Below are 24715 nucleotides of genomic sequence, written 5' to 3' on the forward strand. Positions count from 1 at the left end.
TCACATCTTCTTTATACATTCATCTGTCGATGGACATCTTGGTTCTTTCCATAGTTTGGCTATTGTGGGCGTTGCTGCTATAAACAGCTTCGGATCACTACATTTGTATCTTTGGGGTAAATACCCAGTACTGTAACTGCTGGGTCGTGGGGTAGCTCTATTTTCAACTTTTTGAGGAACCTCCATACTGTTTTCCAGAGTGGCTGCACCAGCTTGCATTCCCTCCAACAGTGTAAGAGGGTTCCCCTTTCTCCATAGATGCCAGTTTTTCTAAAACTGATCAATTAGATCCAGGTATTTTGATCAAAGTACCATCAAACAGGACTGATTTAAGTTCAAAGTACAGGCTCAACACTGAGACTCACCCTCGCCATCCTCCCGCCTCCAGTGGGTAGATGAACAAGAATAAGATGGAAGAAATGGATCCGTAGTAGTCAGAAGCTGCGTATGTCAGTTCTGTAATCATGCTGCAAACAGAAAAGGGAATCTGGAGTGCCAGGAAAGGAATCTGATGCTGCTGAGCCAGACACCTCACCTTTTTCCATGACAGAGAATTGTGTCCAGTTGTGGTAATGTCCTTAAAAATGAGTTTGGAGAGGCCTCTCAATATAGCTTTTAAACAAACAAATGGTGGTGTGGGGGGGGAAGGGGGCAGGGTCCCTGGGTGGCTCAGTCGGTTAAGTGTCTGCCTTCGACTCAGGTCATCATCTCAGGGTCCTGGGATCGAGCCCCACATCGGGCTCCCTGCTCAGCGGGGAGTCTACTTGTCCCTTTGCTCCTCCCCCACTTGTGCTCTCTCTCTCTCTGTCTCTCAAATAAATAAATAAAATCTTAGAATAGGAAAATGAGAGGTTAAGGACTCAGGTAGCTCACTGCAGAAGTTAATGGCGGAACCCACTGCCCATCCCAATTCTTGCAAGGGTTTTGTTCGGTTTGATTTGTCTGTTGTTTTTTAAATGAGATGCTATTCATGTCTGCTCCTGCCTGATAAAGAGGAATCAGGTGCAGGTTAACGAAAGAGAGACATTTTTAGAAATAAGAACATCTTCTGTTCCTTTGCCCATCGTCAGACTGGTATCTTAGATAAGTCAGTTGTCACCTTGGAAAGCAAATGGAGCTTCCCCAGAGTTGGGTACAGAGAAGGGCGAGGGACAGAGTGAGCTCTGGAGAGTGGGCATCCTGGCAGCTGGAAGTGATATCAGAAGGAGCACCCCACCTGGACGCCAGTGTAGGGAAGAAGGTAGGCCAAGATCACACCACAAGGCACAGCTCATTCCGAAGAGTATGGACCATTTTCCTGCATTTCCCATATCTTCGACACGTGCCACTATGCATAGGATCCAAGAACCCTCCAAAGCTTTGGCAGTGCAAACCCCAAAGCACACGTTCGCTCTTTCCCTGGCCGAAAGATGTGCTAAGAATGGCCGTGTCCTGAGCTCTCTGGCTTCCACGTGCCTCTCTACTGGGCACTGTCATTCTGTGCAAAATGAATATTGGGGTTTATGCCTCCCTGGTCTCCTCGCCAACATAGGCACGAACTGAAGCTAGTGTTTGCTCTTACAGGGAGCTTTATAGGACTGAAAATGTTGTGTAAGATCTCTGTGTTGCTTGTTTGTTCTCTCTGTCTCTCTCTGTCTCTCTCTCTCTGTCTCTCTCTCTCTCTCTCTGCATCCCCACATAGTCATCATTATTCCTTGGAGCCTGCTCTAGCTTGCACTTTCTTACCAGAATGGTGTGAGATGCTCTTAAAGTAAGCAAGCTCCCCTGTCCATGCGGCCAGCTAGCCACCTCCTTTCTGTGCTGGGTCAGATCTGGTCCCACAGCCAGGCCACATCTCCTGAGAGGCTGCACGCACCCTGGGCCTGGATAGCTGCCCTAGGGAAGAGTGAGCTATGAAATGCAGGCTTTACTGTGAGCGAAGCCGGGAGAGGCTGCTAGGCTGCCACTGGTCAGCTCATACCAGGAGTCAGCCAAGATGCAGGCATGATTTCTCTGCACACCGAACACATCTCCCCTTAACCTGCAAGCCCAGGGCTGTTCAACAGCAAATACTAAAAACACTTGCAGGAGGTAAACGTGCTGCTTTGCTTCTGTTTCAGGTGCTAAACCTGCCCCCGGGATCTGCTTCGAGAGAGTCAACTCTGCAGGTGACCCTTATGGCAACTGTGGCAAAGACTCTAAGAGTTCCTTTGCCAAATGCGAGATGAGGTATGGAACCCACAACCTGAGCACACCATCACTTTGAACTTCCTACACGGCTCAGGGCCGGTTCCAAATTTGCCCTCTTTTGGGACTGTTTGTTCTCGCCCTTCCAGAGATGCTAAATGCGGAAAAATCCAGTGTCAAGGAGGGGCCAGCAGGCCCGTCATTGGTACCAATGCCGTTTCCATAGAAACGAATATCCCACTGCAGGAAGGAGGTCGAATTCTGTGCCGCGGGACCCACGTGTACTTGGGCGATGACCTGCCAGACCCCGGGCTTGTGCTTGCTGGCACCAAGTGTGCAGATGGAAAAGTAAGACCCAAAAGTTCATTCGCATCATAAATGTAAGTCTGGAAGGGGGCCTGCTGAGAAACGTCCTGTCCAAGAACTGACTTAGGAGGTTTGTTTGTTTTCCTAAATCCACTCCTTCCTAGAACTTTGTCTCTGGAATCCAGTTCTTTGCACCTAGAAGGCAAAGTTAATAAATCCTAGATCCTGGCCTGACCATTGAGATGCAGATTTGGGGAAATCAAGCTTGGTTTCTCAGCCTTTAAGTGTTAATAAGTCATTTCTACACTCTGGGTGTCATGAGTGTTTCCAGCCAGGAAGTTACTTTGGAAGGAAACACAGTAGCATATGATATTGTTTTTGGAAATGTGGCCTTGGTTTTTGGCCCAGGGACAGCTTGTTCTCACCTGGGCAGAGCGGGAAGTCAGATGTATTTTCAGAGACCCCCATAGAGAGAATAGGAGAGGGGAAGAGAGAGGATCAGCTTGAAGCCAAAGGGAGGTCTTTTGGAGACCAGCGGGAAAGGTAGACGGAGATATTTGGGGGTTTAGAAAGAAAGTCAAAAATGAAAAAACAAGAAACTGAGTTGTTTTTTTTTTGACATTCTGCCACGTTGATTTTTCTCACCAAACTTTCTCATCAGGCTGAATGAAAGCAAGTTAATAAAACATTTTAGGAAAGAGGATTAATCAACCCCCACATGCTTTTTTTTTAGGACGCCCACCTTCAAAATGATTATGAAATCACTCACGTACATGGAGGTTACAGAGTAGAATAGAAAGATAGATTCACCTCCTTGAGCAGAGTCCCCAGGGCAAGAATTCTGTACCGTCACCCCTGTCCCCCCGTATACTCTGAGCTGCAAGTGCCTCATCCCAAAGAAAATGGGATGATGATACGTGAAACACGATATACATTCCGGGGGTCTCCTTAACTGCACACGTTAGCTTCTCTTCAGGCCTTGACATTAGAATAACACTCATTTTTTAAGCTGTAGTCTGAACAGCCAGAAGCCAGAACCAGGTGCATCTGAACACCGAAATTCCAAGGGCTCAATTTATCAATGAGTTTTTTTCTCCGTGTGCAAGATTAAATGTGCTTTGATCTCCATCCCTGCAGACCACGGGTTCTTTGAAAGCCGTCCTTGGCATTGCTCATGGTTTGGGAGGAGAGCAGCACCCATATGCTGGGATTCTGACCGGGGTCCTGCTGTGTTCTCTGTAACCTCCGTTTCTTTTGTCAGCTGGAATGTGACAGTCCCCTTGGCCGAGATTCCCGGCAGCCCTGGGAGTTGTTCTGGGCAAGGGCAGCTGGCACTTTTTTCAAAGTGTGTCACTAGTGTGAACTTCCCATAGGAAGGTTCCACTCGATTAGAAATGCTTCTGCAATCTAAAAATTAGACTTCTCTTCCTCTGACTCCACTCATTTGTAACATCTTACGGGAGATAAAGGGCCTGATCCTTTGAGTCGGGAGTATATTAGGCACCTTTAAAATGAGACTAAACTCTTACAACCAGCCCAGTATCATTTAGCAAATTACTTCCTCCTCAAAGACCTGATAAACACAAGGGAACTGTGTGTTTTCCTCTGCTGAGCATTTCTGTTGATGGTGTGTGTCATTGATGATAATACTTGTCCGTCAGTAATTTGGAAAAGTTCCCATATTTCGGTATCTCCTTTAAAAGGTTCTTGGACCTTGGATTCTTGGAGTCTTTGAGTCTGCACAGGCCCCAGGCTAAGGGCTGGTGCATTTCTCCTCTCCTGTATCTTTTAATGGAAAGGGCAGGTGGGGGCCAGTGGGCAGACGGGGGAGATGCTGCAATTCACAGGTTTCGTTGCAAGCTCTAAACAAAAATCAGTTATCGTGATCTCATAATTGACTGAAACCATATGAAGCGCCATGTGACTTGAGTCACATTGACCTGAGTCTTGAAATCTGGAGGCAGGCATCCGGATCCAGGTCGGAGTCAAATGGAAAGCCCATCATTGTGCTGCATCCATAGGAGCTGAAAGAAGATCGTCTTCTTCAAACTTCTCTTTGCTTTCCCTTTTTAAATCATAGAGACTGTGCATGCGGTTGGAAAGGGGCTGAGAAATTGACTGTTTTCCTCCTTCTGCAGATCTGCCTCAATCGTCGGTGTCAAAACATAAGCGTCTTCGGTGTTCATGAATGTGTGATGCAGTGCCACCAGAGAGGGGTGAGCCGGCTGAACTGCCTTTTTATAGCCAGTCCCTATCAAGCTAAGCGCTAAGTCATTCATTTGTAAAGGATTCTGCAATCCATAACTTTTTAAAAATCTAGCAGTTGCTTCAGTGTTTTCTTCTAAAGACACTAATTTTCTTTGACCTTTACATAGCATGAATAATGTGACTTTTATTTAACAAAGAAAATCAGATTGTGCAGTAATTATCTTTCAGATTAACATCCTGTGATTTTTACAAAGGGACTTTGTCATCTTCAAAGTAATTTTAAAACTAACCTTCCTGCGTAAAGGATTTTGCATTAACGTTTCAAACAGAGCTGTCCCTCTTTCAACCAAGATTCAGAGTATGTGTCTGAACTGAAATCCTTCCAAAAGGATATAAAACAAAGGAGACAGAACATACTGACCACATGTTCTTGAAATCACATACAATGCATTTCAACTAAAGAAGGCTGTTATTTTAGTCCAGAGAATTTTTTTTAGGAGAGAAGAGGACTCTAATTGTTTAAAACATAATTTATTTTTCCTGATGGACTTAATTATTTCCAATGGAATCATATTAATCTTGATTAACCATGCCGGTGGTTCATTTGTTTTTCTGAAACTTTTCTGCAGTAATCATGCTCCGAATTCTATTTTTAAAACTCACAGACACTCGCCAATGATTCTAACATAGAATTATGGGGGTTTTAATAAAATGGCTATTACGCCGTAACCATGAAGGATTGCAATGGCATCTCTCGACAGGTTTGTATAGCTGACTGTCAGTATAAAATGAAATCTTCTTATGTCTTCGTTAGATCATAGATTTCTTTTTAATGGCCCAAAGAGATGATCCGGTGCAGCCTTATTATGAAGGAGCCCAGGACCAAGAGGTGGTAGTTCCTGTCCGAGGTTACATGACCAGTTAGTGGGAATGCTGGGGTGGGGACCCTGGACGCCTCCCTTTGCAGCATCCCTGGGCTCCCATCCACGTGTTGGAGAGGAAAGGCCCACATTGTCTGGGTAGGCAGAACAGCTGCTGTGACTTGGTGACGAGTCACTTGACCACAGGCCTTCCCCGAGTCAGACCAGGCTCACCAGCAGTGCCTCCAAAAGGGGTGACGGGGCTGCAGTCTCTCTGCTGCCAGCGGCCAAAAGGGCGCATGACTCCGGTTTGCATTGGGAGACCGTGCCAAACGGTGTGGGCCGCACAGAGCTAAACCCTGGCAGGTGCCTGGCGGGTGGTATGTCAGCCGCAACGCCTCTGAGAAACAGGCAAGACGCTCAGCTTCGGCACAGCTTGTGCCACTCGGTAATCAATGCTGCGTGGGCTTCAGCTTTATGGGAATATACTTTCCAACTTGTCACAGGTTATCTGGACTGTCGGTCTTATTTTAGGCAATTGGGGCTTTTGATGGCTGAGTCATCAAAAAAAAAAAAAATCAGTGAAAGCAGGAAAACATCACAAATGAGACATCTACTCTAAACATTTTATTTTTGCTTTAAAATATAAAATACGTATTTGGCCCCAGCCGGCAATATTCAGATGCAGGGCTGAGGCCTTTGGGGTGGGTGTCCTGACCGTAGCACTGCTCTGACTTCCTTATATAAACCACGCAAAGCGCATCATCTACGATGTATGGTTTGCTTCTTTAAGTGGAAGAGAAACTCGGACACTCAGAAGCAACCCGAGTACAGAATCCTTCCTGGTTTGTGCAGCTCTTCCTGGTCATTCACAGGCATCCCACCCATTCCAGATGGGTCAGAAGCTCTTTTTAGCGACTTGCCCATATCCAGTGTTCCCAAAGCACGCCCCGCAATTTTCAGAGAGATAATGTCCTCTTGTTTTCGTGCTCATATTCCACTGGTTCATGCAGGAGCTCCGTAAGTTCCATAGATAGTAACAGCGAGTCTAACAGCCGACTCAGGCTGGGGAGCAGCCTCCTTCGGTCACCCTTGCTAACCAGGTGAGCCGAGCTGGCCCCTCTCTGGAGGGCTCTCGTCTCCAAGCTAGGCTACTCGCTCAGGGCCCCCCAGAACGAAGCCCATCCTCCTGCTTTCTCAGCACCCTTTCCTGTCACCAGGACACCAGGGTTTGGTAGGCCATGGCCAGCGTGCAGGGCCGGGAGCCAAGGAAGGGCCACTTGGGGCCTGCCCGAGGGAGGCGGGCGTCTCAGGCATGTGATGTCGGGAGCAGGTCAGCCAGCCTCTCCGAGCTTCATGTCTGCAGGAGGCAGGGCTGCGCCCAGAGGTTGTCAGGCCCGTGATGGCCGAGGGCTCCGATTCCACAGCCCTGAAGCCGGGTCGCTCCTCACCATCGAGAGGGCTTCTCATTGTGGTCAGATGGCGGGCGGGGGCCGGGGGAGGAATCCTGACTTGAAAAAGAGGACACAGTAATTGACGGAGAAAGAAAGGGGTGGGAGGCAGTGGAAGAGCCCCCAAAATCTCCATCACTCCCTTAACAGCTGCTGACAGGCAGATTATGTTACATTTGCAGCCTCAGGCTCTGGTCCCACCCGTGTGGTGCTGTGTTTCGGGTTTACGCTCACAGTGGCCTGTCTGTATCTGGCGGTGTCAGCGCTGACGGGGACGCTGACCACAGGGCCTTTGCTTTGGTCTGGCAGCCAATTAGAGCTCAAAGATTTACTGCCGCCCCACATGGAGGGTGGGCTCTAATGCTGCGTCTCTCTCTCGATGTCCCCCTCCCCTGTGGCCCGGACAGGTGTGTAACAACCGGAAGAACTGCCACTGTGAGGCCCACTGGGCGCCTCCCTTCTGTGACAAGTTTGGCTTCGGGGGAAGCACAGACAGCGGCCCTGTCCGGCGAGCAGGTGCGTGGGGACAGTGCATCCCCGGGAGTGGGCGCTGAGCGACTGGGGGGCCGTGGGTAGTCAGGCACGGTCCTTCCAAGCAAGACGGAGGGCTCACCAGCTGCCAAGGGGATGCAGGTGTACCCCCCCAGTGGGAACCCTAGTGCACCCCCACGAGGGCCTGACACCATCCAAGGCCCGTTTCCAGCCACTGTCCCGTCCTGACCTCTGCCGAGACTCCTTGCTCTGCTCTGGCTGAGAGGCTGACTCTGTCCCTTCTTCACCTGCGACGCTTTGCTTAGCTAAGGTCATTTCAACAGCGGACTGCCAATTGGGTATGAACTTCGGTGAGGGGTGAAAGGACTTTGTAAAGCCCAGCCTCGGTGCCCTGGGGACCAAGAGGTGTGATGCCGAATGTCTCCTAAAACCCTTACTAGGGAGACACGTCCTCCAAGTCCAGGTGAATGGTCCCAGAAGCAGCAGTGGTAAAATCAACCGCTTCTGTTTACTGAGCAGTTGTCCTGTGCAGTCACCATGCTGGGTGTTCCTTCTGCATGATCTCATCAGATCCTTGCCTAACTCCCAAGTCACTATTACCCTTCCTTCTTTACGTATAAAGGACCTGGGGCTCAGGGAAGGTAAGTAACTTACCCGAAGTCACACAGCTAAGATTGAGACCAAGTCCATCTCCCCCTAAAAAGACTCCTCATAGCAGCTGTGCTTGACCCCCTTTCTTTTCTCCCCGGACGACCTGGAGGAATGGTCTCCTGGTGCATTGCTGTTTTATCTGAGCACTTGTCAGGCAGTGAAGGGGCAAGTCTGAAGGATGTCCCTTGTAAAGGGAAAGAAACACATCAAAAAGGTGCAGGGGGCCAGCGCCGAGCCCACTTGTCCTGACACCTCGGTGCTCACCTGAGCCCCATGACGCGCAGATGCCCAGACGGTGGCTCATGCTGCTACGGAGGACGTCACGTGTCTCACGTCCTGCTGTGACGTGCAGTGAGTCACCACGTCTCCAAGACGACAGACCTAACACTGCTCTGCGGGGCCAGGCGGTGAGGGCAGAGCTGGGGGTGGGGGACCTGCCCCGCGGGCACATCTGTAGAAACAGTGTCATGAGTGCCCGATCATCCCTCCACTTAAATAGGGACGGGTCTCAGCGTCGCTCTCAGAGACTCGGGGCGACCCCTCCCTCGGGTCCAGGCCCCACAGCAAGTACAAAAAGGACCAGAAAGTCTTGCTGTCTAGTGAGCGTTCCTTCCGGGGGTAGGAAGACAAGGGCCGGCCCCGCATCCCCTTTCCTCGCCGGCGTCTGCGCCCTGAGCACGGCGTCCCTGCTGCCCCGTGACTAATGCTTGGGGACGGCGTGAAGCGTGTGCCGGGCACAACTAGCAGGATTCTAGCTTCTGCTCGGGCAGGGGCACCGCCACCCATTCCCCCCGCATCGAGTCGGCTGGATGGCGCCCGAGGGGTTGGAGGGGACTCGCCAGTACGCACTGGTACTGACCGTGGTCCTCAGCTGTGGGGGCTTCACAGAAGCCAGGGGATCCGCAGTTGCCAGTTCCTCACTGTAGCAGGTAAGAATCATTACAGCAATGAAAACGAGCTGCCATTACTGCATGAAAGGACATTGAAACGCACGCCGAAGTGGCAGGCGTGGGGAGCCGGGTGCCGGGCCTCCCTGCCCCCACCGCTCGCCAGCCTGACCATGACTTCTCGAGCACCTGCCACGTGCCGGCCACTGTGCCCCCAGAGACACGGAGCAGACCTAGTGTGGCCCAGCAAAACGCTGCCAGGGGAGGGGTGACAGTGGGACTCGGGGAGGTGGGCCAACGTGGGGAGCTGCACGGGACACGGTGTTCGCACCGCATGAGGGGACTAAGGGACCCCTGTTTGCTGGCTCGAGCAGCTTGATGGCATGTCCTGCAACGGATGAAGGCAAGTGGCCCGGGAGGTGCAGCCAAGTTCATTCTGGAGGCCTAGGTAATGTCCGATTGGATACATTGATCGGCTTAAGACTTACGGATTGATTGCGAGGAGCTAGAAATTGTGGTTCAGGCCGCGTGCTGCTCACTTTTTTCGTTAGCTGTGTTAAGACACAACAGAGCTCTAGCCAGAGACCCCGGCTGAAAAGAATGACGTTTTGGCCGGGAACCCAGAAGCGGGGCTTTTCCAGTAACACTAACAAGGGAATCACGACTGTCATATGTTGATTGTCTTACTTAGGCTGAGACACGTCCCGGATAGGACTTGTCAGTTGGGGACGAAGTCCAGAAACAGAGAGGGTGTGAGGCGTTCTTTCCCAGAGCAGGAGCGCTGCTGCCCTGGCCTGGCGGGCAGCCCGCTGAGCATCGTGGCCAGCGATGGCGGTGGGGAGGCCTGGGGGGGGCGGGACCTGCACAGCCACTCCCAGCAGCCTGAGGGGACCGTGGCCCTCCTGCTAGGGGCGGCACATCCTGCTTGTTGCTGGCAGGGAAACAGAGACCCGCGAACTCACATCTGTGCTCTCAAGGACTCCGCAGAGCCGTGGGGGTTGCTTATCTAGCTCCTCTCTAGCCTGGCAGAATCCTCTCCGGGACTCTTTCTGTGGTCAGAAACCAGCCTGAAGTTTTGATTTTCCCTTCTTTTCCACACCCTTGAGGGAGTCTCAGTGTCCTTGTACTGAATAAAATGGGAGCAAATCACAGAAAAGGGGATGTTCCTCTGGAGAAAATAAACAGCACCCTCCCAGAGAACGGGGTTTGCCCCCCAAAGCTTATATTTTGAGTCCCTAACCTAACAAACAGAGCGAAACCTAACAAAACCAAACCTGTGGGCCTTTCCTTTTAGCTATGAGTTTTGTTGGGTCTTTTTCTCACCTTCTATTTTGACAATGTCCAGAAGTAAATTCTTGGGCTAAAAAAAATACAAAAAAACAAAACAAACACAGATCGCAGCGCTCAAGAATGAGAGGAGGAGGACGCAGGGAGGAGCATATTTGTGATGGGGGCTAGAGAGGTCACAGTCCGGGGACGTGCCAGCCTCCTGTCACCCTCTGTGGCCACCATCCCCGTGGGGCGGTCGGGGGGGCTGGGGGCCGCATGTGGTCAGGACTACGGTCCCACCTGATGGACGACGTTCCTATTTATCAAGAGTTGTCAGAAGTGCATGACGGCGACACAGACTGAACCTCAGGCATGACCTTTGAAGTACGACTAATTAATCAGTACATCATTTGGGGATTTACTCATTCCATCTCTGTTCCTTCCTTCAAAGCTCGCGTTGCCATAAATGTCATGATCTGATACGTCCGTATTTCATTATAACTGCCTCTTTGCCTGAGCAAAATGCGTTTCTGTTTCAGATCACCAAGGTCTAACCATAGGAATTCTGGTGACCATCCTGTGTCTTCTTGCTGCTGGATTTGCAGTTTATCTCAAAAGGAAGACATTAATACACCTGCTGTTTACAGATAAAAAAACCACCATTGAAAAGCTAAGGTACCCTGGGTTTGGGTCATTTCTGCAGAAGTGGCATTTGAAAGAATGCACAGCCAACTGCTTCTCGCTTCATTTTCCTTAGCAAAGAAAGAGGTCGGCTTTTTAGATAGTAAAACGGTTGTTCTGGTTTTTTAAAATCTCTGCCAGACCAGCTGCCTCCTTCCTTTCCCTTCAGACTGTTTGCTGCTTATTATATAAATAAGCAGGGTGCTGATGGGTCCCACTGATGGATTTGTTCCCACCCTTCTATTAGTAATTTTTACAAGACATGGGATGTTAAAATAGTTTCGTCAGATGGGCTAGCTTTTGATCCAAATAGATTCAAAGACGTTCTTGCTGAAATACCAGCTTTCTACAAAACGTCTCCCAGGTGTCTCAGACCCACATGTCTGTGGATTGCAAGAACTAATTTCACAGAATAGTGGCTCTGGCGGGGGAGGGGGGGGAGGTGGGTGAGAATCAATTTTTATTTTTAATCCCGTAAGAATGTTAGATAATTTTTCCTTTGCATGTTTACCATATTGAGTTAAAATAAGTCAATTATTTTTTGAGCGTGATTGTGAACCAAACAGAAAAAGTGAAGTCAGCCAGAGGGGCGATGTGCTTTTTTACGTGTGACGGGATCGTGTTGCAGGTGTGTGCGCCCTTCGAGGCCATCCCGCGGCTCCCACCCTGGTCAGGCTCACCTCAGCCACCTCAGCAAAGGCCTGATGAGGAAGCCGTCACATTCCAATATGTCGAAGGTAAGTTGTCGACAAATGTGAGAAGTTCGTGTGCTCATTGCAACACAGGTTTTTCAACAAGAGCTCGAGTAGGAATAGATTGTTCATAGTAGGAATAGATCCCTGAAATGCAGAGTCCACCCCCTTTGTGAAGGATGGTCGGGGGCTGGAAGGAGGCCCACTCTGCCCCATGGAAGCTCTACTAAATCTAGTTGGGGCAGTGTCCCCTGTGTGATGTGGCATGTGGTACGTGGTGGGCCATGATCCCTCCAAGTACCCAGACAGACCAAATTCCCAGGAGGCCCACTGGGTCTGCCTCCCAAGCAGGTTCCTGGCTCTGGGCCCCTCCTATGGTTTCAGATGCCACCAGCAAGTTTTGGATCATCATCTTTGGCCCTGTATCTCCCAGTGCATTTCTCAGAGTTACACTGAGCCCATGCATGGGCCCCTTTTGCTCCAGCTCTGGGTTGCGGAAGGTCTGTCCACCCTACCCTATGGTTTCAAAGAGCCAGATCCTTAACCCAAAGTACCTGCTGGCTCCCTCCTGGCTCTAAACTTTCCTGCTTCCTCGTGAATTATCACCAGAGTCTACTCCAATATTTAGTCTTCCTCATCAAGTGTTTCTGCTATATGCGTGAGAATTTTTGAATATTGGACTCATTCAACAAGGGTCCAACTTGTAACAGTGACAGTATTGGGATCAAGAAGTGACAAATGATTTTAAAAATGACTATTCACATATTTACTAAACCATAAACTATTTTATCTCCCTTGATATAAAAAGTATAGAGGATTGGATTCCTAATAAGCTTTACCACCTCTCAGCCCCAAACGTGGGGCTATATACAAGAACAGCTAGATTTATTTATGAGAGCCAAAAATGCAGCTTTATTTTGAAGAGCCAAAAAATGGGAAATGACCCAAATTTCCATCAACAGGTAAAAGGATAAACAAACTTTGGTATATTTACACAATGGAATGCTATTCAGCAATAAGAGAGAATGAACTATTAATATATACAACATCATGGATGAATCTCAAGATAATTATGCCAAGTAAAAGAAGCCAGACCAAAAAAAAAAAGTCCATACTCTATGATTCCATTTATATGTAATTCTAGAAAATGCAAACTATAGTGACAAAAAGCAGATCTGTAGTTGCAAGGAAGGGGAGGCAAGGAGGAGTGGAATGGGAGGGAAGGGTGACGGTGGATATGTGTTCATTATCTTACTTATTGTGATGGTTTCATTGGTGTGGACACATGTCAAAATTTTCCACTCCATCCAGTTTCAGTATGTGCAATTAGCCATCTGTCCGTGGAACCTCAATAAAGCTGTTTTTAGAAAGAGAGAAAGGAAGAAAAGAGGGAGGGTCGGGGGCATGAGGCATCTGTTCTGACCTGCCCAAAAAGCAGGGGCACCGTGTAGGAGGCGACCCTCCAGGCTCAGGCCCCTCATCTCGGCTGGCTTCCAGAAGTCTCCATCCTCCTTGCCAGGGGTTTCCTTGGTTCTCACTGAGCCTGGAGGGCATCACCCTCCGCCTCAGTTCACAACTCCTCCATCCTTTCCTTAAGATCTCGTCTGTGTCATCATACTCTTTGGCACTTGCCCAGGTGCCCTGTGCCTATTTGTTGATGAATTAAACCAGTTTTTAAAATTCCCATAGAAACCAATCCCGCTATTCCAGATTGGGTTGGAAGGGTGTTCCTGCTCCAGCTGTGAAGTTTAAACAAATAAGGATAGACTCCCCCTCGTGGAAATGCACGACGAGTCAGCACCACCCCCTTGAGGAGTGGTAGGACCCACGACACTGGTTTTTGCTCTGTCCCTGCAGGACAATACCAGGAGGTGGTCCCCGTGTCAGAACGTTGACATCAGTGGGCCCCTCCAAGCCCATGATGCCCCTGTGGCTGGTTCACCTCAGCGAGTGCTCCCGCCCCTCCAGAAGGCTCCTCGCGCACCCCTCGTCCCCGCCAGACCCCTGCCGGCCAACCCTGCGCTCCGGCAGGCCCAGGTATGCCCTCCGCAGTTAATGTGATGGATGTCGTTCAAGTCCAGACCCTGCCACCTGCTGACGTCTAGTTGGTCCACTTGCCGCGGCCTCCGTACAATGCAGATAATTCAGCTCTTCAGGTGGTTAAGTGAGATAAGCCAAGTAAAGCATTAGTACAGTGCTCCATGTATAGTCACGATAGGTGTGTTTTATCGGGAATATTTTTGCATTCGGAATAGCCAGGGCACCCGCCCAACTTACCACCTAATCCATGATACTCTTGAGAATGACAGGTACAGCCAGGAGTGAGGCCCAGACAATAAAAATGGTCACCTCAGGGGGCACCTGGGTGGCTCAGTCGGTGAAGCGTCTGCCTTCGGCTCAGGTCCTGATCCCAGGGTCCTGGGATCGAGTCCCGCATCGGGCTCCCTGCTCCGCGGGAAGCCTGCTTCTCCCTCTCCCACTCCCCCCACTTGTGTGCTCTCTCTCTCTCTCTCAAATAAATAAAATCTTTAAAAACAAAAAAGGAAGGTCACCTCAGGAATATTAGTGGGCATACTTTCTTACCCTTTTTTCATTTTCAAAATTATTCACAAGAATTTTACCATCCATTGAGTCTCCATACCAGATGCAGCATAGTATTGGATCCTCAGTATCTATCCTCTATCTCATTTTTATGCTGTTCCAGAAGTTAACAGTTCCTATTTGTTAGACCATGAATAAGACATCATTTCACAATAAGAAACTTAAGGTGGGCAGGCAGTAAAAATAAGCACATGCAAAGCACAGAGAAATAATCCCTGGTAATTTTTCATTGCTATCATGGTCACACTTCTAGTAATTTTTGTATTTAAGAATTGCATGTGTATTTTTAACATAATTTAGATTATTCTGTATGCACATTACTTTATATACTACTTTTTTGCCTTAAAATCATTCCTATTTACCACAGCACTAAAAACTCTTAAACATGTCACTTTAACAATAGCACTATATATCTATGTAGAATACATTTTTAAGCACTTGCCAATTAGTGGGCAAGTATGGACGTCTCTAATTTCTGCTATTATAAATAGCTCTGTTGTGAAGGTCTAGACAGATAAATTTTGGAACACTTTAATTATTCCCTTAGGAGATACTCCTAAAAGTGAAAGTATTCGGTTGAAAAGTGCTGTAACCCTTTTAAGCCTCTTAATATATAAATTAAATATTTTTTCAGGACTCCTATGTATATTTATGTTTCCACATTATTACAGAGCATCTGTCTCTTCATGACTTTGCTAGCTTTAAGTATTACCATTTCAAAGCTTTGCCAATTTGATATTTAAAAAAATCTCATTTTTTCTGTCTAGCAGTTCCATCACTTACTCAAAGGGGATGTTGATGTTTTCAACAATGAATGTGTCTCTTTTCAGTCCATCAGTTTTTCCTTCATGTATTTTGAAGCTCTGGTGTTTGTGGTACACAGAGTTGAGATTGTTGTGTTTTCTTGGTGAATGGACCGTTTTATCATTATGTCCTAGCCCTCTTTAGTTCTGGTAATTATCTTTGTTCTGAAGTATACTTTATCTCGTACTCATATATCCACTTCAGTTTTCTTTTGATTCGTGTTTGTAAGGTGTGTCTTTTCCCACCTTTCTACTCTTACCTTACCTGTGTCGTCATATTGAAAATGAGTTTCTCGGAGACCACTTGTAGCTGGGTCATCCATTCTGCCAATCACTGTCTTTTAATAGGTGTGTTTAGATCATTTACTTTTAATGCAATTAAAATGGTGTGTTAGAATTTGTCTACCATTTTAATATTGTTTGTTCCCTCTGATTTTTGTTTATTGTGCTCCCCTTTCCTGAATTCCTATAGGTTAGTTGAACATTTTTTGGAATTCCCTGTTGATTAATCTGTGGTGGTTTTGAGATATGTCTTTGTATAGTTTGCCATAGGGCAGGGTTTCTCAACCTCAGCATTGTCAGCATTTGGGGCTGGATAACGCCTTGTTATATGGGACTGTCCTGTGCATTGTAGAATGTTTAGCAGCATCTTGGTTTCTACCAACTAGATGGCAGTTGCACATGGAACCATGTCTCCGAGCATTGCCAGATGCCCCAGGTGGACAAAATCACGTGACTGAAAAACTCCTGCTCTAAAGATTACACCGTATGCGCGTAATTTATTACAGTCTACTAGTATCAGTACGTTATCAATTCAAGTGGAATGTAAAAACATTACCACCTTTGAGATCTCTTTATTCTTCCCCCTTTATCACATAGATGTCTTAAGTGATACCTTTATGTGCATTGAGAACCACTTTAGATGCTATAATTTTGCTTTCAACCATGAAGCAAGACGTGTTCAAAATCAAGTCTTAAAACTTAAGAGTGGTCTGCTACATCTACTCACATATCCACCCTTTCTCATCTTCCATTCCTGATATTCTGAGTTTCTTTTTGTTATCATTTCCTTTCTGTCTGAGAAACATTAGCTATTCTGTTAAAGCAGGTCCACTGGTGACAAGTTCTTTTGGTTCTCCTTCATCCAAAGATGTCTATTTCACCTTTGTTCCTGAAGGATATTTTCCCTGGATATAGAATTCTGGGTTGACTGTTCTTTCAACATTTAAAAAATGTTGTTCCGTTTCCTTCTGGCCTCTGTGGTGATGAGGAATCCACCAAAAAGTTCAGCCCACAGTCTCTGTTCCAGAGAAGAGATGTGGCCTGTTACTGTAAGCAGGATTGGGAAGCAGGGATCTGCCATCTCCAGGATGTGGTGACCAGTTGGGGGTGGAGGGGATGGCTTTTTCTGGTACCCACCTGGAACTGGAGTAAGGTCGGGTATGGTCAAGATGTTTCTCCTTATTGAGGCACACTGTTCCCCATCTATTGGCTGCAGACAGAAGGCTTTCCTTGGGCCTCCTTTGGCTCTGGTGCCATTGGCATTTCCAGATTGGGAGCCTCTCCAGAGCACAGGCCAAGATATAAAAATGGCAGAAACAAAAATAAGAATTCACTATTGGAAAGCCTCTTGAGTTCTGAGGTCCACAGCCAGTCCATTTATTTTTCTCCAACTTTCAGAGTCTCTGTTGCTTCATGGATTTGCTCCAGACTTTTTTGTTGTAATTTGCAGGAGGTATAGGTTGAAGAGTGCTTATTCCATCTTGTCCAGAGCTCATTTCTTTTTTTATTTCTCTGATTAATGGTACACTTGAACTGCTCTTTATATTATCTACTAACCAATGGTGTAACATTAAATTGGCCATCAAAAACACAAAACAAAACAAAAAAAGCCTTGATTCATCAATGATTTCTCTGCTGTAAAAACTCCCACCATGGCCAATTTCAGGCTATCAATGTAATGTCACTAAACAAGGAGTAGAGAATTGGCCGACATGAGCTAGTACCAGCCAGCTCCAGCATATAGCTGCTGTTAACTGTATTTGTTCTATGAATTGTTCCTACCTTTGGCCTACGTTTTTCTATTTGAGAGAGAGTTGTTCTTCCCAATTTGTAAGAGTTCATTTTCTTATTAAGAGCATTTACCCTTTTCCAGTAATTTATTGTAAACATTTCCCTAATTTACCTTTTAATTTTATTTATGATATTTTGGGGTATAAAAGGAATTCCAGTTTTACATATTAAATTTATTCACCTTTTGTGTGAATTCTCCCATTTTCTTTGTGTTTGCAAAGTCCCCTTCCATTTCAATATCAGTCAAGATCTACCTCTAGTTTCTTCTGTTTATTTTACTGGCTGTTGAGAGTTCTTTTACAATTGTTTTTCTAACCTGTCTTGGATTTACAATGGGGGAAGGCAGTGGGCATGTCCTAAACTTTTCTGGGTGATGGACTTACTCGAGAATCTGATGAAAGCTATGAACCTCAGAAAATGCACCAGTACTCAATACTTTGCATGCAAATTTCAGATATCCGCAGAGCCTGCCATCCTCTTCCCCGTGGATTCCCCCATGCTGGGGCTTCTGATGTCTCTCTTTAAGCAACTCGCCTATGCACCATGTCAAATTGGGACTGTCTTTAACAGACTATGGGATCTGAGGCAAAATATTTTCACTTGCTAGTATCTTTTTTTCCTGACAACAGCAAATGCCTACAGAAGTCACTCCCTCAAGATTTCCTTCAAAAACAGCCCCCAAAAAAGGCCTTCATTCTGTTTTATGAAACGAAGGAAATGTTACCCTTTAAACATTAGGAACTGAAAAATCCACATTTCTCACTCCAGGCTGGTGTCTGTCTGGAGCTTTTCCGAGACATATGATGCAGATTAGGCTTGTGCTTTCTCTCCCATCGCACATAGAGGACTGAAATTAATTCCATGCAGGTATGGTGAATATGTGGAGGTGGCTCTTACTTGGCAGCATAGATTGAATCCACGGACATCGTGCACTTTCGAGTCCCCATGCCCTGCCCCCCACAACCTGACAAGCACACAGCTACATGGCTAGCCGTGCTTCATTCGTCCAGACTTACCATCCAAACCTTCCAGAAGGAAACGTTATCGTAGACATGATACATACCTCACATCGAAAGGTTAAAAGTTAGTTCTTTATAGAAAACATTTGATCTTTCCATCAAGTGTTCTATTTGATTTATACAAATCGAGGACGCTTGAATCCGGTCCCTCTCTTGTCCACAGATGTCCCCTTCCTGGGTGCCATTTCCTTCGCGATGAAATGACCCTTGGAACGCAAGCTTCTCAACCTAACTCTTCAGCCTCAATCAAGGAAACAAACTTTCGTTTCCTTTTCATCCTGCCAACTACCTTAGAGGAAACTTAATGCAGTGTGTTCATCTGGCTGTTAGTTGACTCCTCCCAAGTTCCCCCAGAGCATGAGAGGCAGAAGGCGGGCTTAGGAACAGGATAGTGGAAGGAGGACGGGGGTCACAGAGGCGTGTGACCACCTACAATTGTGTGCTTGTGTCAACAGGGAGCATCACAGAATGCCACACTCTGTGTGGCATCGACTGTGTCTGAGGGAACATGCACTTGGGGGCGTGGGGGGCAAGGTTCAGACCAATCAGCAGATGTTTGCCTCTTTCAGGCCACTTTGGACACTTTGGAAGCACCAGGTGCCTCTTTCTGTGCGTCCTGCTGCCGGGTAGTTCATCTCAGGATCTGGCAGGAAGTGAAGAGGAAAGAAAGGAAATCTGTGCATGGATCCCAGAAGGCTTTGAGAGCCCTTCTGGAGGTGGTTGTTCTTAAGATATTCTATGTTGTTTTTCTCTGACTACAAGAGTATTAAAAATCATTCAACTTTGTACCCACCCCCCAAAAAGGGTCATTTCTACCATTATGGTCATTTTTTAAAAATAGAATAATGTGTACTAAGGGGAGAAGATGCAGCACCTAGCAAGTGTGGGTCTTGAGCAGAAGTCTGAAAGGATCTTCTTGGGAAGAAGCCACTTGAGGCAGCAGGCTCCAGCCTGACACCAGAGCCCAGGAGAGGAGGGATGGGCACCTGGCAGTTGAAGAGCTACACAGAATCCAGCAAGAAGATCACTTTTTTTTTTTTTTTGCTTTTTTAACGTTTATTTGGAAATGATTGTAGACTCACAAGAAGTTGTAAAAATAGTACATAGTTTCTTGAGCTCTCCAATGGTGACATAGTATGATCCCAAAACCAAGAAATTAACATTTGGCACACACTATTAACTAGACTACAGACCTTACTCAGTTTTACCTTTTTCTAAACTGCATTTGTGTGTGTGTGCGTGCGTGCGTGTGTGTGTGGTTTTTTGCAGTTTTCCTCTGTGTACAGATTCATGTAACACCATGTTCAGGACAGAGAACTGTTCCATCATCATCGATGAACTTTCTACCATCTCTCTATAATCTCACCCATCTTGAACTGATCCAAGAAGATCACTTTCTTGACCACAGACTTTGTTTGTGAAGTCAACTGACCTGACTTCCAGGAGGGAGGGAGGCCCTAGAAACACTGGGTGAGCTAGGGACCCCTGGAGGGGAAACATCTGTGTGCTGGTCCCCTATGACATGCTCAAACTTTAAGGGAAGCATGCAGACCATCACCACAGTGGCCTCGAGCCAGTCCCAGGTAGGCTGGAGAAGGAAAGAGAAGCTGATACCCAGGAAGAGGACAGCACCCTGCAGAGTCAGGTCTGAGATGCCAGGAGAGGATCCGAACTGTAGTCGGGAGGAGGAGTCTGGGGAAGGAGCCGGCAGCAGCCCAGTACGCAGACGCCACTCGGGGAAACTGACAAGAGTTTGGACACAGACAGAGCATCTTCCTGTCACATAAGAGAGGGCCTCAAGCCACTAAGCCTGAATTGAACAATGAGGTGTGACCCTGGAAGATATGAGGACCACTCATATTCTCAACTGCTAAACATCAGTGTGTATATTTTTGCGCCTAGAAGAGAAGAGGGCCAGATAGGGACAGACTCTTGGGACTTTTCATTAGATTGCTAGGACATATCCACCTGAATTCCTTTATGTAGTTTATTCTGATTAATTGGCTTAATGAATTCACTTAAAGTTTAAGTAAAAATGTGTTCAATGTCACATCTAAGAAATAGATAATTCTGCCCAAAAAGAAAAGAGATTTCTGCTCACAGAAAATTATGTCTAGAGAGGGCTGTGTTAAGTAGCAGCAGATTGAAATGCAATTTTCTGCTGTCAAACTGAAATGTGCCAGGATTCTAAAGGGAGCCTAAGAGGCACCTTCAATTCGTAGCCGGGCCATTCTTCTAGAGAGTGAAAACTTCATGCAAGTGTCACTCTCTTAGCATTTATCTGTATTTTATTTTGAGGTCTGCTCCATAAAATGCCATTTGAACGATACATGCTGATGTGTGGGCATATTTGGCTTAGAGCCGTCTTTGTTTATTTTTTTAAGCCCTTAGTTTCCTGGAAAATGCTAGGAAGTCTTTTCCTCCATGTACTCTTATCAGTGAATTATAATACTGAACTCACTGGCTGAGATTGTTTTTCCAGTCAGATTAGCTTTTTTAGGAAAGTAAGAACCAAAAAAAGGACAATTGGATCCACCTCTTAAGATTGATTTTTGCTGAATCAAAGTCTTTTCCTAAAAGAGCTGGTAGGCCCATGAGAATATTTGCCAGCCCTATTTCTGGCACTGCTTGTCCGCACGGCAGAAATGTCATCCAAACGGCAATGACAGGATTCATTTCTATTTTTATTCTTATAACCAAATAGTGTAGAAGTGTATTTCTGTGTGCATGTATGTGTCTGAATGTGTTATTTTACTCATTGTTCTGGTATAAGGAGCTTTCTGTTTCTATTTTAAATTGCTGTAATGTAGCAAACATTTATTGAACACCAATTACATGGCTGATATTCCTGAGTCAAGCATTTCTGACCATCTCCCGGAGCCTGGGAGCTGATGGTTCCCGTTTGGCCCCATTTTACAGAGGATGAAACAAGGCACAGTGAGGCCAAACAGCTTGTGTAGGAAGGCTCCCAGAGGTGGGAAAGCCACGTTTGCTGCCTGCAGCCTGCGACAGATGGGTGGCTAGAGAGGAGGGAGGCAGAGGCTGTTCGGGTTGAAGACGGTTATGGTTAGCATAGTTCAGACCACTGACCACCTCAGCCATGTTGAATTCATTTTTGCCCCCATTTTGCTACAGACCTACCAGGACCTTCTGGCATCCTGTAGAGGCTTCCGTCTGTAACAAGAGAATCCTACATTTCTCTTTTCTTTTGCTTGCAACGTGTGCAAGCCTGCTCCGGTTCTTCTTGTCCTAACTGATCTCTCCTGGAGCCAGGCCTTGTTCGGAACCAGAGCGGTCCTGGAGCTGCATTTTGAATACGAAGAAGGCTGCGTGCATTTTCTGCAGAGGTGGAGAGGTTTGGTTCCGTGTTTCTGACAGGACATTTCTCCCCATCAACACCTTGTCTGTGTCTGCGGAACATACTACAAACCATGTTTTGTAAAACGAGACCAGCTCATCTTGTACAGTCTCTGCTGACAGAGAAGGTTCCAGAGCGGCCCAACTTTGCTTCAGTGGCCTGGGGAGGCGGGGGGGAGGAAGGTCTGTTTCAAGGAGCCCCAAACTCCCCTCCCTCCCCAGCCCCACAGAGGGGGTGCTGAACAATTCCACCCCCCCACCTCCCCGGCTGTGATTGGAAAACAATAGCTACTCGTTCCCAAATGCTTTAGGATATAGATGTGAGCCAAACAAATTAATTTGGACTCGGAGGCTGAGCCCTGACTCTCCAAGTCCTCTTCAACAGAATGAACTCAGCACTCGAATGAATAAGGACTTGTACCCTTCTGGCCTGTGTGGGTGTCCGGTATTTAAACCAGTGCTCACAGGGCCTGGAAATCTGATGATTTAGGTCCTTTCTCATCAGAAATGCCAATGAGTAATGAGAAAAGGAAATCCATTTGTCAAGATGTTCTCCCAAGGAAGTGAGATGAAATACGACAAAACTGATCTTTCTAAAAGCCTTCATTATGGCAGGCAACCCAAAAGCTAATAGTTGAGCACAAGTGCTGGAAAATGTCCCCCACCCAACACCACCCGCCAGCCCCCCGCCCGTGCCTGCTCACTGCTTCCAAATTTTCTCCTTTTGCCCAGATGCTGTCCAAGACTGCCTCCTGTCTGACCTTTCCCGCAGTCCTCCCACGAGCCTCCACGCTCACCTGCTGCCTCGGCCCAGGGTTACCCTGATGCATGTTCTGCCCCATGTCCGGAGGCAGAGACCGGGTGACGCATCTCCAGGCACAACCACGTCCAGTCGTACCTTGAACATAGATGTGAGGGGAATATGCTGAATGGATGTGAATTTTAAGTAGTAAAAAAGAAGCCTTGTCACAGTATCGATTATTCCCCTGGGGCCACCACGCTCCATGAGTCATGAGTTCATAAAACTTTGAGTCCCTTCCTCCTGTAAATCTGAAATGTAGCTACCAAGGTCTTGGACTCCTGCTGACCTCTCCCTGCCACCTGCCCAGGACTTCCAGGAATCTTAACTGAAATTTCTTTGGTTTCTATATCCTATACCAGTTATTCACGTGACAAACCCGTGTGATGTCTCTAAAAACACTTATTACCTGTGGAAGCACCTGTATCTCTCTGGAGAGAAGTAACTACAGAGGGAAGTCATTCAAATGATAACAGTATTCTAAGGGGTGTTTGTTTTCCACTCGTTTAGAAAGTTACGAGACGCACGTAAGCTGTACATGAAAAAATGGTGCCTATTTTACCCTTTATGTTTTGTAATAGGTCATGTGTGCCCATAATTACACATTCCAACAGAACAGACGGTTACTTAGAAAACAATTGGTCTCCCTCCCACCTCTGCCACCAGGCCTCTTTTGCCAGAAGCAAGCATGGTTCCTAGGCTTTTGTAAACTACAACTTGGAATACAGGCTAAAGCCTCATTTCCACTTTGTCTCTCTCTGGAGAGAGAGATTATCGAAAATTTGGAAATTTTTGAACATGCAAAATCGGAGAAAAGAGCACAATGAAACACTGTCTGCCCAACACCCGCCTTAAGCACCTGTCGGCTTGCTGGCAATCTTGTTTCCTCTTGGATTCTTGTTCGGAACTCAAATGCAGCCCACCCTGGAGTCTCTGGCACTCTGGTTATGCCCAATCGGTGATACGGGGGGTCCACCTCGTTCTTTTGGCTACTTCGTGTTTCGTTGTGGAGCCATCCCATAAATTATTTAACCTGTCCCTTACTGAGGGCCACGTGGGTTGTTTCCAGTCATTTGCTGCATCAAACAGGTATGTCCTTGCCCGGGGACCTCGGGCCGTGCAGAGGATGTCTGTGGGGTAACGTCCCGGGACCACGATGGCTGTCCAAAAGCTGATCTGATTAGGTGGAACAGCCTGGAAAGGAGTCCTGCTGACTTCTACTCCCCAACTCTCCCACCGACACGGTGTTCAGAGTTTGCTTGTCTTTGTTCATATGATAGGTAAAAAAAAAATAAATGGTATCTATATTTCTCTTCCCATAAATGATGCAGAACATCTTTTCAAAGGTTTAAGATCCGTTTGTGGGCTTTTTTTTCCTTTTTCATAAACTGTCTTTTTGTCTCCTCTGCCATCTCATTGTCCTTTTAGAAAGGCCTGCCTGCACAAAGAATACAAAAGTTTTTGTCTCATTCTTTCATGATTTTTTTTACACTGAAATATTTGATCCATCTGCCATTGATGTTGGTGTATAAAATGAAGTAGGAATCCAACTCCCTTTTTCTAGAAGGCCACCTGAGTAATCCGCAACCCCGTTTCTTGAGTCTGTATGCTGGTTTGTCCCTTCCTGGCCTGTGTTTTTTTAGCGTTCTCTGGCTGCTCGGCAGCCCCAGCCCACCCACAGGAGCTGGCTGGGGGCCTTATATGTGATGCGGCCTCCTGGTCCCCGCCCTTCGGCCACAGAAGCGCTACCTTAGTCCCCCCAGCACATGCCAGACAGCGCACCTGCCTCACTGGGCTTCGTGGTCATTACATGAAAATATCTAATATCATTAGCCTGCTGTGTAATGAGTCTCTGCTAAGTGATAGCTATTCATTTTTCTAATGTATTCTTTTCTCCTTTATCATTTCACTTCATCCTTAGGTTTATTTCTCTAACTTCTTAGACCCTTACTTCATTTCTGTTCATACTTCACTATTTTATGCACACATTATCAAATAAGCACAGGAGTCTAGGAATTTCCCTCCAAACACTGCATTATCTATGCTCACTGGTTCTGATTTGTACTGTTCTCAATATTTACATTTTTAAAATCACCTACACTTCCCCTTGTGTTTTTTTTCTTTGGCCCAAAGGTTGAAATTATTTTCCTTTTTGTTGTCATGAGTTCTTAAGATGTTTAAAACACACAGGAGTGAAAATAATCTAGAACTCACCACATTTACACTACACTACACAGAAACAACCCATTGTTATCTCCATGTTCTTCTATGTGCCTATTTAAATCTCAGATACGTGACATGCACAGTTTCCTTTTGGGAAAAAAAAAAAAAGGAAAAACAAAGCAGTCCAGACAAAGTCACTGTGACTACCTCAGATACAATCACTTTTAACGGTTGGTA

At 46.7% G+C, this 24715-nt stretch overlaps 1 protein-coding gene across 1 annotated transcript in view; it reads left to right on the forward strand.

The window, feature by feature from the left end:
• Nucleotides 1-24715, forward strand: part of ADAM12 (ADAM metallopeptidase domain 12) — a 314942-nt gene that overhangs the window by 276231 nt on the left and 13996 nt on the right. Inside the window, exons 12-18 of the mRNA XM_081823035.1 lie at nucleotides 2074-2208; nucleotides 2316-2514; nucleotides 4611-4688; nucleotides 7399-7507; nucleotides 10830-10965; nucleotides 11600-11708; nucleotides 13521-13700. Coding sequence (XP_081679161.1) covers nucleotides 2074-2208; nucleotides 2316-2514; nucleotides 4611-4688; nucleotides 7399-7507; nucleotides 10830-10965; nucleotides 11600-11708; nucleotides 13521-13700 — 946 coding nt within the window. The remainder of the gene's footprint in view (nucleotides 1-2073; nucleotides 2209-2315; nucleotides 2515-4610; nucleotides 4689-7398; nucleotides 7508-10829; nucleotides 10966-11599; nucleotides 11709-13520; nucleotides 13701-24715) is intronic.

Source organism: Leptonychotes weddellii, chromosome 6 (assembly GCF_054177405.1).
Source record: "Leptonychotes weddellii isolate Sample4059 chromosome 6, ASM5417740v2, whole genome shotgun sequence".
NCBI classification, from domain to species: domain Eukaryota; kingdom Metazoa; phylum Chordata; class Mammalia; order Carnivora; family Phocidae; genus Leptonychotes; species Leptonychotes weddellii.